This window comes from Tursiops truncatus, chromosome 13 (genome assembly GCF_011762595.2).
Source record: "Tursiops truncatus isolate mTurTru1 chromosome 13, mTurTru1.mat.Y, whole genome shotgun sequence".
Classification (NCBI taxonomy): Eukaryota; Metazoa; Chordata; class Mammalia; order Artiodactyla; family Delphinidae; genus Tursiops; species Tursiops truncatus.
In genome coordinates, this window is record NC_047046.1 from 70,885,071 (window position 1) to 70,905,269 (window position 20,199).

The 20,199-nt window shown below is 34.0% G+C and overlaps 1 protein-coding gene across 3 annotated transcripts in view; it reads right to left on the reverse strand.

Annotated features, from left to right (window-relative positions):
- Positions 1–1,826: 1,826 nt before the first annotated feature.
- Positions 1,827–20,199, reverse strand: part of TXNL1 (thioredoxin like 1) — a 33,973-nt gene continuing 15,600 nt past the window's right edge. For 2 of the 3 annotated variants that reach the window (XM_004316167.2, XM_019937101.3), the window contains 5 exons: positions 14,003–14,125; positions 12,258–12,327; positions 10,303–10,475; positions 8,062–8,166; positions 1,827–1,983 (listed from right to left, as the gene is read on the reverse strand). In XM_004316167.2, the coding sequence (XP_004316215.1) occupies positions 1,954–1,983; positions 8,062–8,166; positions 10,303–10,475; positions 12,258–12,327; positions 14,003–14,125 (501 nt within the window). In that variant the 3' untranslated portion in view covers positions 1,827–1,953. The remainder of the gene's footprint in view (positions 1,984–8,061; positions 8,167–10,302; positions 10,476–12,257; positions 12,328–14,002; positions 14,126–20,199) is intronic. The other variant, XM_073790766.1, reaches the window with a different exon arrangement.

Genomic DNA, 20,199 nt, shown 5'->3' on the forward strand with positions numbered 1-20,199 from the left:
CACACCAGATAATGCATCCTGATGTAAAATATAAGTCAAATCAAGAGAAAAGTTTTGTGGGGTATTTGTGGTTTTGTTCTGGTTTTTGCTATGTCTGACAAAACAAACAATAAACCTAATATCTGTTTTCTAGAAAATACTATGTAATGGATGGCTACCATTACAATAACTAAGGTTGTATTTTTTAAATGCTCTTCCTATTCATCTGGAAAATTCAGTGTTACATATAAATATGTATATATGTGTGTGTGTGTATATACACACACACAGTTTTAGGAGAAAACATCAGCATTTCAGCTTGGTAACTTAAATAATGTTAACTATGCATGTTTATTTGTAAAACTTCCCATAGTGAAACGTGTTACAGTTACCTATAAACATTCATTTCTCACTACTTACAATGTGAATAATTATGAAATGTTTGTATATTGCAAGCGAGTTATAGAAAGTCACATAAACAATATAAATCTGATGCCCAGTCCTTTACAGATATGAAGTTATTTTCACTGGGTTTTCAAACTGTCAAGTATAAATAGGATGAGGTCACCAATACCTAAGATGAGGCACTTGAACAATTACCCAAAAAGGTTAAGTGTACAAAAGTGTAAAACAAAACTTTTGATATTAATCTTACTCAATTTCAGACGTGATTAATCTGAGATGGTCTATATTAAGAAGTGTTATAAACTTTTATTTTATTTCTTGCCCTTCTGCTTCCCCTTGACCCAAGGCAACATAACCGTGAAATAGACATCACCACAGACCAGTTAATGTGCTTCCATACAAAGAAACGAAACATTACTTAATGACATTGGGGTTTCAGAAAGTGACTATTTTACCACAAAAACTTGTGCATAATTTTTTTCAGACACATGGATAAATACACTGGTGACTCAAAGGCAAATCAGTATCTTGACCGAGTCCTAGACAAATAGGTCCTCAAATTTATTATCAACTGAATCAAAATTTTAAGTCTTACGTACTCTTTTTAAACACTGAATTTTTAAAATACTGAGAAATTTAAAAGTTTAATTTTAAAAATAGAAAAATTAAAAAATTAAATTTATTAATATTTTCTAGATTACAGTTTAAGATTTAAAAAATAAGGAACAGATGCTTTGTCTTGCCAGCCTTTTGTGAAAGACCTTTTAAACATACATATGTGGCTAATTCATTTTCAACCTTAACATGTTCTCTGTATATTTACACTGTATCTTTTGGTAGTTAAAATATTAAACGCTTGATTAAAAGAGATCAATTCCTGTTGCTTCATGAATTCATAGTACTATATTTTTCCCTACTGTCAGATTTCAACATACCTCTACTAGTAAAGAAAATAACTCAAATTTTAAAAGTTTATCCAATAGGGTTTAAAATCTGTGGTCCCATTAACTAATAGTTTTAGGTGAGAACAGTTAAATCTCATTAAACTTATTTAATTCTGGTAGTTTATAATTTGAGTAATTTCTATAGCCCAGATACCCAAATGCTGTTTAACAAACATATGAGTTAGTTACTCATTGGAACATGGTTAGCCATTCCAAGTCCACTTATCAAAATCACTTCCTGTGTGTGTGCACATGAGCGCACATACACTCCTTAATTCCCTAAAACAGTTCTGCTCCTCTAAAGAGAGAAACTGTCTTTTGCTCAGTATGCTACCAGACACCTATGTCTCTGCTAAAATCAGAAGATGGCCAATTTTCAAATAAATGGAAAGGGAAAATACTTATTTAGAACAACAAAAATTAAGCTTGGCAAAAGTAGTTACTTTTATTTACAATTGCATGTATTAAGATTACAAGAGAAACACTAGTGATACCATCTGAACAAAAGCAATGATTTATTGGTAATGGCAATGAATGAAATATTGAAAGTCTCTGGTGAGAATCAAGCAATTATCCAGGAGCTGTAGATCTGACTGCAATATGGTCTTCCAGTGTCTTTTGTACCTTAGTGGCTTTCTCCTTTTTTGCCAACTACCTAGGAAGAACAAAAATAACTTTATATGTACTTCTTATTGATTTAGAAATATGAGTTATTTTAAAAATAATATTACAAATTGTAATCATTTTTAAAAGCTGGTATTAATTTTTATCTTTGCAATTTTTTGGCATGCAGTATTATCTTCATTGTTGAAGCACACTGTGACCCTCCCTCCCTTCCCAGACTCTAGAAATTAAAAATAAAACACATGCAGGCTATTTTTGGTTTCCCACACTGTTTTAAGAAAAAGTAATGCAATTTTTCAAAACAAGGTTGACAGTTTAGAGAAGTTAATAAAAAGATGATGCTACATGAGTGAAACATATTTGGCATACTATTTTTAGGCAATGAGATATCAAATGCCTGCCGATCATAAAATAATGTACAATTAAAAGAGTATGCTAAACTTATGTCTTCATGCCCAGGATGACAGGTTTCTAGACTTTTCTATCAATATGCAGACATGCAATGAAAACAGATTAAAAATGACTAATTTGGCCTAGTTTCTATTTTTAAAAAACCCTGATTGCTACAATGTACTACTGAAATGATAAAGAATAAACCTTGTTTCAGGCAATGACTAGAAAAATTCTCTACTGAAGGGTTTAAAAAATGTTCTAGTTGCTATAAATGTAGCAGATTAAAAATATAAAGAATAAATTTGGTTTCTACCAATAGTTCTAGAAAACAAATCCTCTGTGGGAAGGAAGGCTCTAAAACTACATTCTAATCAAACAATTTACTTTAAATCTAAAGTTTATAACAATGTATTCTCATGGCAGAAATTCCTCTAAGGAAATCTACTTGCAAGCTATTGAACATATATTTGTATACAAAAAAATTTCTATGTATGTCTGTAAATACAATTTTCATATTTTAAATTGATTCTGGTCCCAACGGTAGTATCTGAATCAAGTAAAACTCACACAGGTCTTCAGTACAAGTCTGGTCTAAAATAGAACATGGCTGGGTCAATGTCATTCATGGGAAAAGATTATAAAAACCCTTTCCACTGAATTCCTAATCACGTGATGCTAGAAATGCTGTTTTCCCCATCTTGAGGAAAATCACTTTTACTACTTTAAAATAACTCCTCTCTGATCCAAGGAAACCATGTGTTAAAAAGCCCAAGATGCCAAAAAGATACAAAAGGTAGTCTCATAAAAGAGTACGTGGATGAGAGTTAAGAAATTTAGATTTTAAGAGCTGGGGGGAGCTTTCCTAAGAAAGAAGGGGAGGGGGCACTATCTGTACCACAAATGGATTTAAGCAGATAAACACTGAAAGCATTATTGATCATTATATCCCTTGGGAACACACAAAACACAGAGCTATTGGATTAAGCAAAAGAAAACAAAAACAACTAATATTAAAAATTTAAATTTTAACAGATGTGACACAGTAGAAGACATGAATCTGCATACTGTTTCACAGGTTGATAACTCTCAACTTGCCAATGTGTATTCTCTGTAAAAAAGAAGAAATTCAGCATTCCAATATGGAGTTTCTCACCCCAAAAGTAAAGCTCTTTTATTCATTTTTAAGTCTTTATATTACACCTCAGACAAACAAAAATTTTGGTACATCAAAATTAGATGTCAAAAATATTTATTCAGTAAAGAGTCCATTGATCTTCTATGTTAATATTTTAACCCAGCCTAACATCCAGTCCATAAGTCTTTCAACTGGCCTTGATCTCACTTGTGTTGGCAAAGCACAGGACATGCCCACAATTAATCAGCAAAAAGATTTTGGGGCTACAGTTCCAATGAGAAAATAAAACCCACGTCTCTCAAATTCAGCCTAATCAATATATTACACTAGTACTGATATAAAAGAACTTGATGAAACTGCTCGTATTTGATTTCCAAAATGATTCTATAGTTCCTAAAAAATAAAATTTAAACTTCAGATCAGATTAAAATATTAACTAGTTAAATCTAAAAACATTTACAACAATGTAAGTTTTATTGCAAAATTATTTCTCAAAATGTAGCACAAAATTAAATGAGACAGGAGAAAGTAAATTAAAAAAAGTAACAAAAAGTTGGGTGAGCAACCTGGTATGGTAATGAAATTAAAGCACCTAGTTGCAAGCCCAGAACAAAAACCAAAACAAATAAAAGGCCAACTGAGAAACATGACTAGAATGAGATCTGAAGAAGAGACAGTTGAGGAAATTTAGGTAACAAGAAGGCTGATCCAGATGATAGAAGCTGTAGAAATCTTGCCCCAACAATGGTGAGAACATGAGAAGGGTGAGAGCAGACAGGTGCAGAGAAGCAAGGAGGGGAGTAGAGTGAGATAAGGTCAGTCTTTATATTACTTCATTTTTAAAAATCTTCTGGTTTTAGTTCATTTGAGTTGGATTAAAAAAGCTGAAAAATAAACAGACAAAAATGTTACAAAAATAGCTGATACAGTGAATGGCCAGTTAAGAAAAGTCTATTTTTATTAGTCATAGAAAATCTGCTCTGCCTTTCAAATGTACCTCATTCCCTAAGAAGCAGAAGCCCCTTCATTTTTGCTCAGTTTTGTATACTTATATTATTTTTGTGTTCAAATAAAGCAATCCATGTAAAGAGCATATTTTAGCAAAGAAAACATCTACTTCCAATTAAAATGGCAAGCTTTTTTCATGCTGCAACACAAAGAATCCATTTACAACAGAAAGCCTAAGTATATATTATAATCTGGGCATAATGCTTCTTATGAGGCAAAAACAGACCAGTGGAAGGTATGTTCTAGTCTCCAAAATCTGAAAAGTATAATCTTCTAAAGCTGTAACAGCATGCAAGGTGGTCTCAGATTTCTAGCTACATCCAAGATTCACCAGCATTACCTTAGCTCTGTCATCTTAGTGACATAAGGAGAAGATCAATGACATTCTGAAAACTAAAATTATCTGGAAACAACTCATACAACATAAAAATGTAAACTGAAAACGCTACCAAATTCTATTTTATCATCCATTAAAATCATTTTACACAGCTCTCTTCACTACACAGAGGTATCAAAACTTTCCTCTCTGTGCTGATAAAACACATGCCCAATCTATATTGAAATTTTAAATACCAATTACTATGTACAATTCCTTTAAAATTCAGACTGACTAAATAAGGGAAAGAAGTGCCATACCTGACCCATCCTCGAATGAAGGACCTGCACCTTCCCACTTCCATGCCCAAGGTTCCTGTTTTCCATTCTACCTAGAGTGCCCACTGCTATCTTTTCCTCTATCCATTTCTACTCCCACAGCTTAGTTCTAGGCCCTTTTCCTCCACAAAACATTCTGATATTTTCCCAGCCATTCTTGGGAAGAAGGAAATATCACCAGGCTGGGAAAGGATGAGAATACTCTGTAGAGGAAGAGAGCCGTGAACTAAAGCTTTGATTAACTTTGATTAGCATTCCAAATGTTTGTGCATTACCCTTTAACAATATAAACTCGTTACTGGCAGAGCTTATGACTATACCTAGCATAGTACCACAGGGACAACAAGTACCATACCATGTATCGTTTATTTCCTTTACTAGAAACACCAAGCTCACTGATAGTTTTTAATTAAGTGACTCTACACAAGGCCAATTTCAGTTAAACATAAGCTAGCTTTTTAATTGCAGTTTTCCTACACTGAAGTTGTTGACTTAGCACAACATGAAGAAAACTGAAATACTAGCTTACTCTTGAAGAATAACCCTAGAGTTCAATGAATGACACGAGAACAAAACTCATTTGGAAACTACTGAAAGAAAATGTAATATTAATATATATAAGAAAGTCATTCAACCAATTAAAATTTATCAAACATTAAAAGCAATGGATTAAGAAGTCCAGAACACGAAGAAGGGAGTCCATTATAGCATTACATTATTTTCACAGCAGTTCTCAGTGTGGTCCAGGCTGGGCATCCCTGAGACCCTTTCATGGAGTCTTCAAGGTCAAAACTATTTTCATAATAATGCTAAATTGTTACTTGCCTCTTTAACTAACTCTCATTGTCTCACAAATGTACAACGAAGTTTTCCAGAGGTTACATGACTTACTATAGCAAAACTGACTGAATGCAGAAGCAGATATGAGAATGAGAGGATTCTATTAAGCTAGACTATAAACAAATTGGTCAAAGTGTAAAAACAATGCTCTTCTTCTCACAAAATTAGTTTTTGTTTTGAAATATATATATTTTAAAATATTACTTGTGTTAACAGTGATTTTATTTGTAAATAAATATTTTTTAAATTTCTCAGTTTTAACTTCTAAAATGGTAAATATTAGATAAATATTGGTCCTCAATAATCTTTAGTACTGTGAACGGGTCCTGGGACCAAAAAGTTTTGAGAACTATTGTTCTGCCATAATTTTCAATAAGGTAAATAGCATTTTAAAACAAACACAAATACTCTCAGACAAGAAAAGAAAAATACCTTTGCTATCCTGAAGACAGTCCAAAAAAGGTAGTTTGATAGTCAAAAAAGAGAGAAAATAGGCTAGAAGGGATGTGAGGTGGGATGTTAAAAACAAAGAGGTGGAGACATCCTTAGATGGACAATTATTAATGCACATCGGAAAAACTATAACTGAATGGCAGGCTGGTAAGAAGATGGACAAGATAGAGTAGGGGTTACCTAAAGGAAAAATGGAAATCAAGTAGCATAAGCTGAGGTGAGAAGCAGGAAACCAGAGCCGAATTAATGATATGAGAAAATAATAGGATTTAGAATAATAGATCTTAGGAAAGAACTGAGCTAAAAAGAAACTATGCAAGGCATGGTTAAAGCCAAATCCAATGGCATTTAATTCAAACAAGCAAAGTAGCAAAGCAGGTGGCCAAAACGACTCTGTTGCTCACAGTTTCCCAGTGCAGCATATTTCATATCATAAAAACGTAGATGTTTAATCTCTGCTTCTTCTGACCTGTCATTATGTGCATGTCAAACATTTGACATGACAGATCTAGTAACTGTTTCTAAACCTCCCAGAAGTTAACTATGCTGTGAGACAGAAAGATAGCAGTTGGAAAATGACATTAAAATATCTATTGTCAAGGTTATCAATTTTGCAAAAACAGCGTACAATTTTATAAGCTCATCCACCGTTATGAAATTTTATGAATTTTTCTGTTATTGGATTAAAATTATATCTGCAGTGCCATCAAAAAGAATATGCTTTCAGGGTGTTCCATGGCTCCAATTCCCCAAACAGGGCTCTAAGTTTTAAGCCAGGTGCCTCTTCCTCCAGGCATTGACAGTGCTAGGGAAACTCTTCCCCTCTTACAATCACCCCAAGTTCTAGACTGCCCGCCAGATGCAGCCATCAGAAACACAAGTAAAACCTACATCTCCGGTGCTGCTGCACATTTAGTCTGTGTACAGCAACCGGGTTCTGTACTGATAAATACATCTATGATCTGTGGTTGTATATTTTAAGAGTCATCCTAAATGAACTGTTACCAATTAGAAGTAGTTCCAAGAATGAAAAAAATGTTCTCTTTCCTAAAGGTCCCATAGAACTTATAAATTCTTTCACAAACTTTGGGACTATGTCCTCAAAAACAAAAAACAAAAAAATTCACTGAATACATACATATATGCCTGTTCACTGAATAGTTATTTGCTGAAATGTGTTCTTTCAGCACGAAGACATGGTTTGAAAGCATCTCAGTGTAGTAAAACTGAGTCCATTCTTTTTGATTAAAATTGTCATTTTAAATATGTTTTCATCAGAAACAATGATAATCAAAATCTTAATATAAGCAAGCAAAGTTCTTAAAAATTCATTAATAATGATTTAACTTACTACTACTATTTTTCATTATTCCTAACTACTTTCTATAACCAAACAATAATTTTTACCCCTCTTATTTGGATGCCATTCATTAATAGACACTACAACAGTAAGACTTATTTTTATTAGAGATTTCGTTTAGTAAGAAATCTAAAAATGTGATTAGAAGAACCTACTGTTCTGTTTAACCTTATAAAATTTCATGACATATGATTTTGACAGCTTTAAAATTATTTCCTTAAAATTGTTATTTTTATTTCTCCTAGCTATCATTTAAACAAACTTACTCGTTTGAAGTCATTCATATTTGTTGCCTGGACTGGAGTCCCAATAAAAGTAAAATATGAAATTCTTGTTGTTTCTTCTTCACCCTGATTGGACTGAACAAATATCTACACACACACACACACACACACACACACACACACACACACACACACACCAAAAAAGGAAAGAATTTTTACATTAATGATTACACTCCTTCTTTTATAAACATGCTTTAAATTTAATCAATTTCCTTAGGTTATTAATAAAAATACCTTCCATTCTTTGTAAGGATTAATCCAAATTACATTTAGACTAGTACTCCTATAGCATTATTAATTCTATTGTTTGCCCAGCTATTCTTACCTTCTCCAGGGATGTCATGGCAAGACACTCACATACACAAGTTCTTGATGATTTAGTGTGATGGTGTAGAAGGGTCATAGTTAAATTATTTACAAAGAATGTTGAAAGGGTATGAAATTCATGATTACAATGGGCAGAGTGTTACTGAAACTTTACTAAAATTATAATTTTTCACTGAGGAAAATCTCTGCAGTTATATTCTTTCTGATAATCCTTCATTCATTCTATTTCCTACAATTTTAAAAGAAAAAAATAGTACTGGAAATAGGGTCCTAAAACTATACTGTGGCTTACATGTTTTTTCAAGCTTGGCTCTTTACCCTTTCTATTTAAAAACTCCCCTCAGCATGTTAGGAGACAGAAACTTTACTCATAGATCCTTTTTCAATATATTGAATTTTTAAAATTTGCTCTATTAAAAAAAATAACTCTACACGCTGTCTACTTAAGATTATTGCCTCTCTTGAATTCAGCAACATACTTTTTTCATTCTCAGATGGCACTAAGCAATCAGTTTTTGCTGTTTTTACAGGAAACCACAGATTCATCTCAAACTGAGCTATTCAATTAAAAACTCTAAGTCTATAAGTGGACTATTAAACTAGCTATCTATTTATTTGCAATGCTTTTTTAATCTAAGCACAACAGTTTATATTTACTGCTTTTAAAATCCATCTACTTATTCTGATTAGACTTCCTGATCAAAGCTGTCATTTCAATTTCAATTTTATCACCAAAAAAAGTGACAGGCATGCTTTCTCTGTCGGGATTTAAGTCACTGACTAAAATTTTGATTTTGATAGGACACAGTGAAGACTGTGAACCTATCACAAGATAACTATGTTCAATGATTCTCAAAGATAGAGGAGATTATATTAGGATCTCTGGGTTTAAAGGGCTTTTCCAATAAACAAATGCCTTCCTCCCATCACTAAATAAAGTAACAGGTGTTATTAATTGAATGTTACAAATATGAGTAAAGTCAAAAAAATATTTCATAACCAGTGTTCCAGTATGGTATGACCATTTTCTGTAATTTCATCTGGGTAAAATATTTCAACTACTGAAAACTCAACTTTATATAATCTTTCATCTTACCACCATCTTACCATCATATACCACAAGTATATTCTGTGAAATTCTACTTTCTGAAAACCCCGTAAAATGAACACATGCTATGGCATTCTAATTTACAAAAACCAGAATCCACTAACACAAAGAAATCACATTAGCTTGGCATGCCTTGTTCTCAAGTGACTCTGTGCTGGTTCCCACTCCTTTTTCTAGGTATTCTACTATTCTTTTATAACCCTCCTACCCCCTCCTCTGAAGGAACAGGCTAGGGTGGACAGGTGGTTTAGGAGCATGTGTTGGGTTTTAATACTAAAATTCACAAAAGCAATTAATAACTGCTAAAAAGCTGCTGCTTTCTTAATGTAAATTAAGATAATATAAAACTATCTTTTAAAAGCCATTTTTACTGAGATCGCGGCCACTACACTATTAAAAACTCTATATTCTAGAAAAGTAAATTGGACTTTACAAACGTATCATCACTCATCACCAGGTATGAAGGAAGCACAAATATCTTCTATTTAAGTATAAATGTTCTAGAATAAACTTTTAACAAAAGTTGCCAAAGATGTATACGTAATATATATATATGTAAACTGACAAATCCACAAATTTAAAAAAAATCAATCCGTCTTTCCTTTTTAGGGCACACAGATGAATTAGAAAGAAGAAAATTCAGTTAGCTCATTAGACATGTTTATGCATTTCAAACCAAGTGGACAATTATTACTTTTAAGGATCACTTGGAATCAGCTAGGATACTAAAGATGGCATGAACTGTCACCCACAACCCGTTAAATATATCTGAATGAAATATTACTTACAGTTACACTGTTAACATTCTGAAACTTTACATAACGAAGTGGGACAATACCATCTTCTTTAATATCATCCTCTGTTAGTTCCAGAGCTTGAGTTGGCTCACTTCTTTCTGCCTCTTCAAAATCCATAGACCGGGGTAGATTGATAAAAATTTTTACATACTTAGGACCCTGACCTATAAAATGGTAGAATAAAATTAAATGCTAACGCCAAACATATTACTGGTATATTCTTGGCCTGCTAAAACTATACTAAGTACTAGGAATACTAGATGAAAACACATACATATATATGTACATGCATAACATATACACAGAGTTCTTGCCCTCAACTATAAAAGACATACTATGATACATGCACAACTCTCAGTGAGGAGGTATAGCGAAGGTGGCAGTGGAGTCTGACAGCACATGCAGGCTGACAGAAAGTTTCATAAAAGAAATAACATTGACATGGGTCTTGCAGTTGCCATCAGTTGGTACATTTTGTTATTTAGGAGGAAAGCACTATCAGTGACAACATTTAGCCAGAAGGAAATTAATTACACAAACTACCAAAATTCATCTTAGGGATTAGGATGTGCTCAGTGGTAAAATCATATTGATAGAGTGTCTTAGTCCTTTTAACTTCAGACCAGTGTTTTGTGACTGATTAAGGAATCTTAAGATAGTCACACTGCTTAAATACTCATTTCTATAGCATTTGCTTTTATAAATACTTTGTATTCTCAGAATAAAGAAACAATTTTATTAGTGAAAAGTCATTAATACACGAAAATTTAGAATAGCAAATGATAAGGGAATGCTACCTGATAAGCGTACTGCTTCTCCCAACCAACTAAAAAACCAGAATCCTAGTCCCCACTGCCCATCCCATGCCCGCACCCCTGCCTGCCCCAACCAGCAAAAAACACTTCAGTAAGAAACAGAAAAAAGGGGGTGGGAGGGTGAATAGCACAATTCTTTATTTAATGAAAAGAAAAATGCCAAGTCTGTACAATCATGTTTACCGCATCATAATATGTATAAAGAAGATGAAACTATAATTAGAGCACAAATAGGAAGATCCGGAGCCTGTCTTATCACCTGTAACAGGAGGAATGTGAAATAATTCTCCCAGTTCTGATCCTGAAAAACAGCTACCTCAACCCTAGAATCTTTAGTTGGAAGAAAGGGCTACCTCGTTTTCAGATTAAAAGGGAACTTAAATTCTAAAATAAAAAACTTCGGAAAAAGGGTAAACGTTTCTTTTTTTATTACTTTCGGTCCAATAATCTCACATTATTTGCCCACTGCTTTGTTCTAAGAACAATTTCACTCCTTCCCAAAACAAGAAATCTTTACCTCTATTTAATAAAAAGTTTTAACCTAAGTGTCCATCAACAGAATGGATAAAGAAGATGTAGTAAATATATATACAATGGAATCCTACTCAACCATAAAAAAGAATGAAATTTTGCAATTTGCAACAACATGGATGGACCTGGAGGGTATTATGCTAAGTGAAATAGGTCAGACAGAGAAAGACAAATGCTGTATGATATCACTTACTTATATGTGGAATCTGAAAACTACGACAAACTTGGGAATATAACAAAAAAGAAGCAGACCCACAGATAAAGAAAACAAACTAGTGGTTACCAGTGTGGAAGAGGGGAGGAGGGAGGAGCAAGATAGGGGTAAGAGATTAAGAGGTACAAACTTCTATGTATAAAATGAATAAGCTACAAGGATATACTGTACAACACAGGGAATATAGCCAATATTTTAGAATTACTATAAATGGAATAACCCTTAAAAATTGTGAATCATTATGTTGTACACTTAAAACTTACATAGGAGTATACATCAACTATACCTCAATTTAAAAAAAAAGAAAAGAAAAAAAAGAAAAGTTTTAAATATGTGCTAGCAGGTCTACAGAGCAGAAAGTTAAAGAAAAGCTGCCCATTACTCACCATTATCCGGCCCTTGAAATTTCATTGAATAAAGCTTAACAGGCTGATTGAATGCCACGGTAATAAGTAGCTGTGAAGAAAATAATAGTTTCATTTTTAAAGGACTGTTGAACACCTTAAATAACACAATAGCTAAGGAGATTTAAATAATTAAGCAGCAGACAAAATTTAATTCATCTAACAAAACCAACGTAATATAGAATATCAGTAAGTTGAAAGTAACTTGATTAGGCTGACATTTGAAAAATACATTAATGTATTATTCGTATAAAGAAATAACAACAAAATTTAATAGAATTAACTAAAATTATATGTAAGAACCTAAAGTCTTGTAACCTAAAACTGATAAGCAATCTGCTTTCCAAAAAAACAAACAAAATCCCGAAATTAAAATTTAAACTATATATTTTAGCATATTAAGCTTATTATTTTCCAAAACAATTTATTTGTGGAAGCATCCACCCACGTCACTTGACAATTTGGAGACAATGCACACAGGCTACGTGGAGAGACTAGACCTCAAATGAACTCTATTTGATCCAAAACTCAAGAGAACAGGACTCACAGCTCTAACAGTAACCTCCAAACCTCCATTTTAAATTTATCTGACTAACTGAATCTGAAAAGCTAGGTAAGGGAACTGGAACACAAAACAATGCCGAAATGCCTATCTCTGATTCATTCACTCAATCTTCTTTCCAGCTAAAATTCTGTCTGATGTAGGTACCTATGCTTCTACCCTGGGAGGAAGATTTCCTTGGCAGGAAGATTTCAGGGAAGCTGTAGCCAGTCCTTCTGATATGCATCACCACATTATTTCAGGGCACCATTTACAAGGAGCACAATGTGAATGATATTCTCAAAGCTATACAGTAAGGTAGCTCTGGCTGGAGCAAAGAAAGATGGGATTTGGATTTATGATTTCAAATCACTGTGGTCTATTTGCTTAAGAAAATACTTAAATTACTCCCTTTGGTTATGTAAGTACCTTTTATACTTGACCTGTAATTGTGTGCCAGAAAATAAGCATGACATGCTTAGAGACTTGAACCACAGGTGCAGAGGATTATGAGAGTAGAAAGCTAGAAGCAGATAAAGTCAGCAAGAATACGACACCTTCTTCCTGAAGTCACTGAAGAACCATTTAACTCTTTTAAGAAAAAGAAGCATGATCAGATTTATATTTTAGAGAAATAACTTTTGTGAACATGTAAAAGATGAACAGGAAATGGGGACAAAGCAGAGGCAATGGAATAGAAATTAAATTAAGGAAAATAACACTCAAGATGAAGACAGAGATGGCTTGATAAAGGCAGTACTATACTACACTACTTCCTCTGGAACAATAATGCTGGGAATTATAGGGAAATACAACAGGTTTACATCTGGGAGTGAGGACTAGACATACAGGGAGGGCTCATCTAATTAGTTTCTATTTCTCAGGGACAAAGTCGTGTAGGAAGTATGAAGGCAAGTCAAGAATGAACAAAAGGACTTAAGAAGAGTGAAGGCTCAACTCAGCCTTCGGGGCAATCCAAGAGATCGGTGATTCTCCGCAGTGCAGCTGGCATAGAAGAACAAAGAAACGAGGGGGGTCTGCAGGGTCAAAGGACAGGGGTGAAGTTATAAAAAGGAAGAAAGAAGTGAGCATCTGGAAAAGAGAAATCCTGAGATGGAAACCTGAACAAGAAACAAGAGCAGGCATAAATACTGATAATCCTTACAAGCCTTAAGCATTCGGTTACCTGTTCATCACAATCAGATTCCAAGAAGGTCATGTCTTTTCGTAAACAGTTGTCAAATCCATGCTCGTCACTTTCATTAAGACATTCACAGCCAGCTTTGTTAATAAAAGGCATTAAATCCATCTGAAAAAAATTAAACCAAGACTTTAGGCAAAGCATCTGGATTTGGTATAAAAATCTTAATAAGAAATGTAAATATGTGATTCTTTTTTTTATTGTACAATATTATGTTTCTTGGGTACAACACAGTGATTAACAATTTTTAAAGGTTATATTCCATTTATAGTTACTATAAGATACTGACTATTTCCTGTGTTGTACAATACATCCTTGTATGTGATTCTTTTTTTTCTAAACTTTTTATTTTATATTGGAGTGACTCTCTCTTGATTAAGCAATTTTAAAGAAAACTTATATCTCATTTAAAATAGTTACTAAAACTTTTATAATAATCTTTTCATTTGAACTTCTGACATCTATCACTAATAATTAAAGCCAAATTTAGGCTTAGCCCACTTAATAAGAAACCAAAATCAAGTCTCTAACACAAAGATTATTAAATGTTGACTTATACGTTTTTTAATAGCAGTGTTTTGAAGTGGAAAATATGCAAACTAAAATATCTACAAAATATCCAAAGAAAGCCTACCTCCCTCTTCTAGTAATCATGCACTCTTTAAACCTATATCCGTGAAGAGTTTAAAGATAAATAGCAAATAACTATTTAAAAAATTTTTATCATGGAAAATTCCAAACATACACAAATAGACTAATACAGTGAACCTCAGGTATCCACCTCCCAGCTACAATAATCATCAACTCATGCCCACTCTTATCTCACCTTTACCCTGTAACCATTCCCAACCTTTCTCCCAATTATTTTCAAGTAAATTTTAGACATTTTTTTCATTTCATTCATGAACATTTCAGTGTGTTCACAAGAGATAAGTACTCAAAAAAAAATCCTCAGTATCATTATCACAACTAAAACAATGAATAATATTTTAATATCATCAATATCAATGTTCAAATTTCTTCAACTGTCTCATAAATGTTTTACAGTTGAAATTACTGAGTCTCAGAATAAGAATCCAAGAAAAGTACAAATACCGTATTTGGTTAATGTCTCTTAAATCTCTGTTAATCTATAGTCATTTAGCCTATAGATTTCTTATATTCTGGATTTTGCTGAGTGCTTTCCTGTGGCGTCATTTAACATTTTCCTGTATATGTTTTGGCTAATACTTTCAACACAACGCCATAGAGTTGCAGTGACAGTGGTCATCCCTGTCTTGTTTCTGACTTCAGTGGGAATGCCTCCAGTACTTCCCCATTAAAATTTTATTGAACACTTTAGGAATAAATAGATATTGCACTCTGTCAAATGCTTTTTCCCCATATTAGGAAATCATGAGTTTTCTCCTCTAGATTGCTGAATTTTGTTTACTAATATTTTATTTAAGATTTGTACACCAATATTCCTAACTGGAACTGGTTGGTAGCTTTCTTTTTTGCTGCAAACTTTGTCAGATTCTGGGATCAATGTCATAACTTACTTCAAAATGAAACTTTTAAGTTTTCTCTCTTTTTATATGGTCTTGAGTAGTTGCAGTTAACACAAGACTACCTGATCTTTAGAGATTTGGTAGAATTTCCCTGTGAAGTCATCTTGGTATTTATGTAAGAGCTCTTTTACTATTTTCTCTACTTCCTCAATGGTGATTGGTCTATTTAGGAGTTCTGCTTCTAGTGGAGTTGATTTTGAAACTATTTTTCTAGAAAAGTATCCATTTCACCTACTAAACAAAAACTGTTTTTAAAGTTTACCAAGTAATTTAAAAAAAATAAAAAATAAAAAAATAAAGATTACCAAGTATTCTAAGTTATCAGATACATGTTCACCATTCTATCAGTCTTCATTACGAATACTAATACACATACTAATACATGTGTATATGGTTCTGAAAGACTAAAGAAAACTTTACATTTCAAATAATTATCAATATGGTAATAATCCATTAGAATATACCCTTAATTATTCATAGACTAGCCTAGATGCTTCCAAAGCCAAAATATTCTTTTCTATTATATCAAATGTTACATTGCATTAAATGTTAAATGTATTACTCAGGGTAACATAATGTAGCCAATTCAAAAAGGGAGGCAGGAAGAAAAGGAGCACTACACAGCTAAGTTCTACTACTACAGAATTATTCTGAACTTCTTGAACATTTGCCTTGAAAATGTGACAAAATCTTTCAAACATTTGCCTACCATCCTACCGAGATGCCTCTTCCATACTATATGCAGGATCAAGACCCCAGGCTTGAAGACAACATTGCAGTCGTACTTCCAATACCTTAATGATGAAAATAAACTAAATAGGTAAATAATTTAAAATTGGTTTTTAATTTATCATGGGGCACACAAAACAAGTATCATATTTGAACAGTTGCATTAAAGTGCTCTGTTTTACAACACTGTCTGGGACAAACTGGCATAATATTGTATACTTGACATAACTGCAAACTGACATATTTGGAAAATATGTAATTGGAAATAAGTATCACTACTTATGCAATCAACTTGCCAATAATGAGGAAAGAATCATGAGAACACAATCAGACAAATCCAGACTGTGGGACACTGTGTAAGACAAATGGTCCAGACCTGCACTGTACAATGAGACAGCCATTAGCCACATGTGTAAATTTAAAACTAAATCAATTAAAAATAGATAAAACTAAAAATTCAGTTCCTCAGTTGCCCCAGTCACATAAAAAATGCCACATGTGCCTAGTGGCTACTACAGTAGACTGGCGTTGCTTTAAACTTTAAAAAAAGGCAGTCATGGGACTTCCCTGGAGGTCCAGTGGTTGGGACTCTGCGCTTCCAATACAGGGGGCTCAGGTTCGATCCCTGGTCAGGGAACTAGGATCCCACATGCCGCATGGCACAGACAAATTAAAAGGCAGTCATGAAAGAAAAAAGGCGGAGAGAAGTTTCTAGACTAAAGAACACTAAAGAGATTGACAACTTAAATGCAATTCATGACCCTTGATTTGATCCAAGATTGGGGAAAAACAGCTATAAAGTATATTTTGGAGATATATTAAGGAAATCTGAATATAGGCTGTACATTAGGGATAGATATCATATCAATGTTAAATTTCTTAGAAGTGATAATGGTATCATGGCTATACAAGAGAATGTCCTTGTTCTTAGGAGCTCCATGCTGAAATATTTACAGATGAACCATCTAGATGCCTATAACTTACTCTGTAAATGATGCTGCAAAATATAAAAGCAGATAAATACATATCAAGATAGAACAAAAACAGGGAAATATTCACAACTGATGAACACAGGTGAATGACATGCATGTTTATAACACTACTCTGTCAACTAGATTTTTTGTTTGCTTGAACAAATTTCACCTTTGGGGGGAGGAGGCGAGTGGAATCCAACATGAGACACACAGGAAGTTAGAAAGTTTTTGGTTAAAGAAAAATCTGTCCTACGTACTACATAAATTAGGGACATTTAATGTTTATTTTGATGAATGTGACATATTTGTAGACCAAAACCTACAGGTCAGAGGTTGGAACACTGAAATACACTAATAAGTCTCAAGATTTAGAACACATGTAAATACAAGTTTGATTCCAGAGTGCCTAGACTGCAAACTTCTAGAGAGGAAGACTTGATATTGATAGCCCCCTCATGTGATTTGAAGCCATACTAGGTACTCTTATAAAACATGGGATTGTAAAGCAATTATACTCCAATAAAGATACCTTTAAAAAAATAAATTATGGGGGCTTCCCTGGTGGCGCAGTGGTTGAGAGTCCGCCTGCCGATGCAGGGGACATGGGTTCGTGCCCCAGTCCGGGAAGATCCCACATGCCGCGGAGCGGCTGGGCCCGTGAGCCATGGCCGCTGAGCCTGCGCGTCCGGAGCCTGTGCTCCACAACGGGAGAGGCCACGACAGTGAGAGGCCCGCGTACCGCAAAAAAATAAAAATAAAAATAAAAATAAAAATAAATAAATAAATAAATTATGGGACAGGAGGGGTGGGAGGGAGATGCAAGAGGGGGGAGATATGGGGATATATGTATATGTATAGTTGATTCACTTTGTTATAAAGCAGAAACTAACATACCATTGTAAAGCAATTATACTCTAGTAAGGGTGTTAAAAAAATAAAATGAAATAAATAAAATTTTAAAAATAATAAGTAAATTAAAAAAAGAAAATAGGGGAGAGAAAAAATAGAATGTTTAAAACTTTCCCAACTTCTAAAGAGATACTTGGGGCAGAGACTTATTTTTTTCTTTCTGGCTGCGTTGGGTCTTTGTTGTGGCATGTGGGGAGCTTTTTTGTTGTTGTGGCGCATGGGCTTCTCTCTAGTTGTGGTGTGAGGGCTCCAGAGCACGCAGGCTCTCTGGTTGAGGCACAGGGGCTCAGAAGTTGTGGCGCTCGGGCTTAGCTGCTCTGCAGCATGTGGGGTCTCAGTTCCCAACCAGATACCGAGCCCGCGTCCCCTGCATTGGAAAGTGGATTCTTTACCACTGGATGACCAGGGAAGTCCCAGGGTGGGAAATTTATAGCACTAAATGCCTATATTAGGCAAGAAGAAAGGTCTCAAATTCGACCTTAAGAAACTAGAAAGAGAAGAGCAAATTAAACCCAAAGTAAACAGAGAAAAGAAAATAATAAACATCAAAGCAATGAAATGAAAAACGATAGAGAAACTCAATGAAATCAAAAGCTGGTTCTCTGACAAGATCAGTGAGTTAAGAAACATCTAGCCAGAGTGGTCAAGACAAAAAAATCCCAATATTAGGAGAGGTGACAGTACTACAGTTTCTTTAGATATTAAAAAAATGAGAGAATATTATGAACAATATTTTGCACGTTCAACAACACAAATGAAATGGACAAATTCCTTGAAAGACACAAACCACCAAAGCTCACTCAAGAAGAAATAGATAACTGGATTAATTGTTTACCTATTTTTAAAAATTAAATTTGTAGTTAAAAGTCTTCCCACAGGGCTTCCCTGGTGGCGCAGTGGTTGAGGGTCCTCCTGCCGATGCAGGGGACGCGTGTTCATGCCCCGGTCCGGGAGGATCCCACATGCCGCGGAGCAGCTGGGCCCGTGAGCCATGGCCGCTAAGCCTGCGCATCCGGAGCCTGTGCTCCGCGACAGGAGAGGCCACAACAGTGAGAGGCCCGCGTACCGCAAAAAAACAAAAAAAAACAAAAAAAAACAAAAAAATCTTCCCACAAAGAAAACTCCAGGAACAGCTGGCTTTACTATTAAATTCTAACAAATATTATAGGAAGAAATAGTACCCATTCTACACAAACTCTTCCAGAAAATTGAAGAGGAGAGAATATTTACTAATTTAATGACACCAGCATTACCCTGATACCAAAACATACAAGAAAGGAAACTACAGACCAATGTCCCTCATATACATAGAGGCAAATATTTTAAACAAAATTTTAGCAAACCTAATTCAACAATATATTAAAAGGATAATGCATCATAGTCAAGAGTGGCTAGAGTATGCTAGGTTATGGTAGGTTGGTTTAACAGGCAGAAGTCACTCAATGTAATTCACCATGTTAAGAAACAAAATGTTGAAACATGATCATCTCAATGGACACAGAAAAAAATATTTGTAAGAATCTAATACCCATTTCTGATTTTAAAAAATTCTCAACAAATTAGAAATAGAAGAGAATTTCTTCAACCTGATAAAAGGCATATATGAGAAACTTCCAGCTAACATCATACTTAATAGTGAAAGACTGCATGCTTTCCCCCTAAGATGAGGAACGAGTCAAGGATGTCTGCTTTCAATACTACTGTGGAATAAGTCACTATAGTAAGATAAGAGAAATAAATAAAAGACAACAGAATTGGAAAAACAAAATTTTTTCGAACTTCAATAAACATATTAAAAACTCAAAGTCATGATGTTTACAAAAACACTGTATTACTTCCGATTTTTGATTCTTAACCTTTTGAGTATCATACCCTACATCTTTTGTAATATCTCAAACCCCTCGAAGAGAGATATTTCTTTCTTTCACTCTGGCTCCAGTCAAATCAGGAGTTTCAAAACTATAGGATGTGTGAAATCAATAATTATATAGCCTTTTAGCATTTAAACGTAATGAGAGAA